At 31.7% G+C, this 2,458-nt stretch overlaps 1 protein-coding gene across 1 annotated transcript in view; it reads right to left on the reverse strand.

Annotated features, from left to right (window-relative positions):
• The window catches only part of RB1 (retinoblastoma 1), a 182,538-nt gene that overhangs the window by 102,631 nt on the left and 77,449 nt on the right, over positions 1-2,458 (reverse strand). Inside the window, exon 7 of the mRNA XM_012648486.1 lies at positions 219-402. Coding sequence (XP_012503940.1) covers positions 219-402 — 184 coding nt within the window. The remainder of the gene's footprint in view (positions 1-218; positions 403-2,458) is intronic.

Raw genomic sequence — 2,458 nt, forward strand, 5'->3', positions numbered from 1 at the left:
TGAAAAAAAGGTAATTGCTATAGAACACAATTCATATTAAATTTGTTAATAAATTATATGCTTAAAATACTGTTTACCTTTCCTTCATATAAAGACATTTGAAAGTTATAAATGATACTTAAAAGCCACTAAGTTAAATAGAAAACCTACTTAACCTACCTATATCAAGCTACATCAAAAGTGTGTCAATGAATAAAAATATACCATGCGTGCAATACCTGTCTATAAGATCAGTCTGAAGAGTTTCATCATGATCCAAAAATAATCTTGCATCTAGATCTTTGTTTTTAAGATAAATTTCTTCATATCGTTTAGAGAGACTTTCAACCTCAAAAGAAAAAACACTGATGATTACCCTTTTCATGTCATTACATCTCTCAGCACACAGAAGCACAGATTTCACTGAAGAATTAAATGTACAATATACATTGAATTTTACAATATATACTGAGTTCACATGCAATATAAATAAGGCCCATCTAAAAGTAAAGTACAGAAAATTGCAAAATTTTTTCAACTCTGATTTTAGGTCTATTTTATATATGTATCCCATTTATTAGAATTTTATGTAGACAAGGTTCACCAATGCCTCAAAACAATACTTAATATGGATAAAATAATAGATATACGAGTAAGATAAAATATTATTATAACCACTCAATTGCCAAGATTCTCCAAATACCCCACATTACATTTATCAGTATAAAATATTTTTTTCAAACTTTGTAGCAACTCCTCTTGATTATATATTCTGCCAATCTTTTCTAAACCCTATGGTTCACTCCAGCTCCCTCCAGTTAAGTATCTTCGGCAAGAGAATTAGCTTAATTAATTAGTCCAATTAACATACTTGTACAATTTATTCCCAGTCTTAGACACTTTTTCAATTGACAGAATCTGTAAATTTTTTATCATTTCTGATCCATAATTTTCTAATCATACTTTAAAACCAATGCCCAATAAACAACTATTGGCATGATTTCTGCTCTAACTTTTAAAAGTGATTTCAACCTGAGACAACTAAAATTGCATTCTAAAAGGAATGGAGGAAAAATCCAATTAAATGTAAACTTTTTGTTAGTCTGCAGAAGAGTAGTAGAACAGTCATTCATGCTTGATCAAGTTTAATCATTGTTCTTGCCCTAAGGTAGTGAGGCACTAATTATCAATCATCTGTTGATTGGCAGTTACATGGGAAATACTAGGGAAAATGTAAAGTTTCTCTTAAGATTTCTATTAAAACTGTAATCTTTTTTAAGGAAAAAAGATTACTAAGATTACTACAAGTGTCTAAGATTCTTTAGAGTTGTGAACAACATATTTTTTGGTACCTAAGGTGGCAACACGACTCATTAATACAACATTCTTGCCTCTGCAGTACCGTATCTTACCACTCTTCTACCCTGTATCCCAACTTGGAGCTAACTGAACAGGCCATACTATCACATATTACTATGCCTTTGAATCTACAATGTCCAACACCTGGAAATGCCATCTCTCGTAAGACTTACTCAGCTCAGAAGTCATATCACCTCGAAACTATTAAATATTTTCCATGAAACCTACCTGCCTCGGTTTGGATTAGGCAGCCCTCCTCTGAGATACCACAAAACCCTGTGCATACCTCTATCAGACTCTTGTAGACTTCTGTAATGTGCTATTTCTTTGTCTGCCTCTTCCACTAGCATCTTAAGTGACTTAAGACAGTGACTTAGAGTTAAATCTCTGTATCCATGCACAATGTCTGGCACATATTAAGCACTCAAAAAATATTTGTTGAATTAATAAATTAATTAATTCAAGAACTAGCTAACAATTCAGGTCACAGAATCAGCAGTCTAGCAATTTGATTTCATGCCTGCGGGTCTTGGTAACTAATACAAGGTTCTTCTAAAACATTGCTTTTGTTTTTAATCTTTTGTCATGGCATCCTTTTCTCCACATATTCCCCCTTACCACCTAAAGGTCTCAGTTGTTCTGTCCTCAATGAAAACACATTTGTGGCAAAATGTGAAACAAAACAGACGGCTGGTGCATCACTAAAGTAAAACATTTCTACGATATGGTCTCAGTCATTTCAACCAAATTTATTTTCAATTAAGTAGTTTTTAAAAATGCTCAAAAGAGGTGTTCTACAATACAGTAATACCAATAATGTTGATGGCACTAATCATGCATTCTATGATTAAGGATGCATACTAAAGTAAATTAGAATCAAATATGATTGTGTATATTTAGATATTTAGTGGCATTTAGAAATTCAAAAGCCTGCACTTTAGTTTTTGAAAAATTTCTGTACAAATCAATTTCTAGTATAAATCACAAAATGATGCTTGTTTATACATTTACATACATATTCAGAAGGTTTTTTTGTTACTATAAAGTTGGTTTCAACACACTTCCCCTTAGCTAGTTTATTTTCCTTGGGCAAAAAAAATTTGATACATAGTAAATTGAT

This window comes from Propithecus coquereli, unplaced genomic scaffold (genome assembly GCF_000956105.1).
Source record: "Propithecus coquereli isolate 6110/MARCELLA unplaced genomic scaffold, Pcoq_1.0 Scaffold11, whole genome shotgun sequence".
In the NCBI taxonomy this organism is placed as follows: Eukaryota; Metazoa; Chordata; class Mammalia; order Primates; family Indriidae; genus Propithecus; species Propithecus coquereli.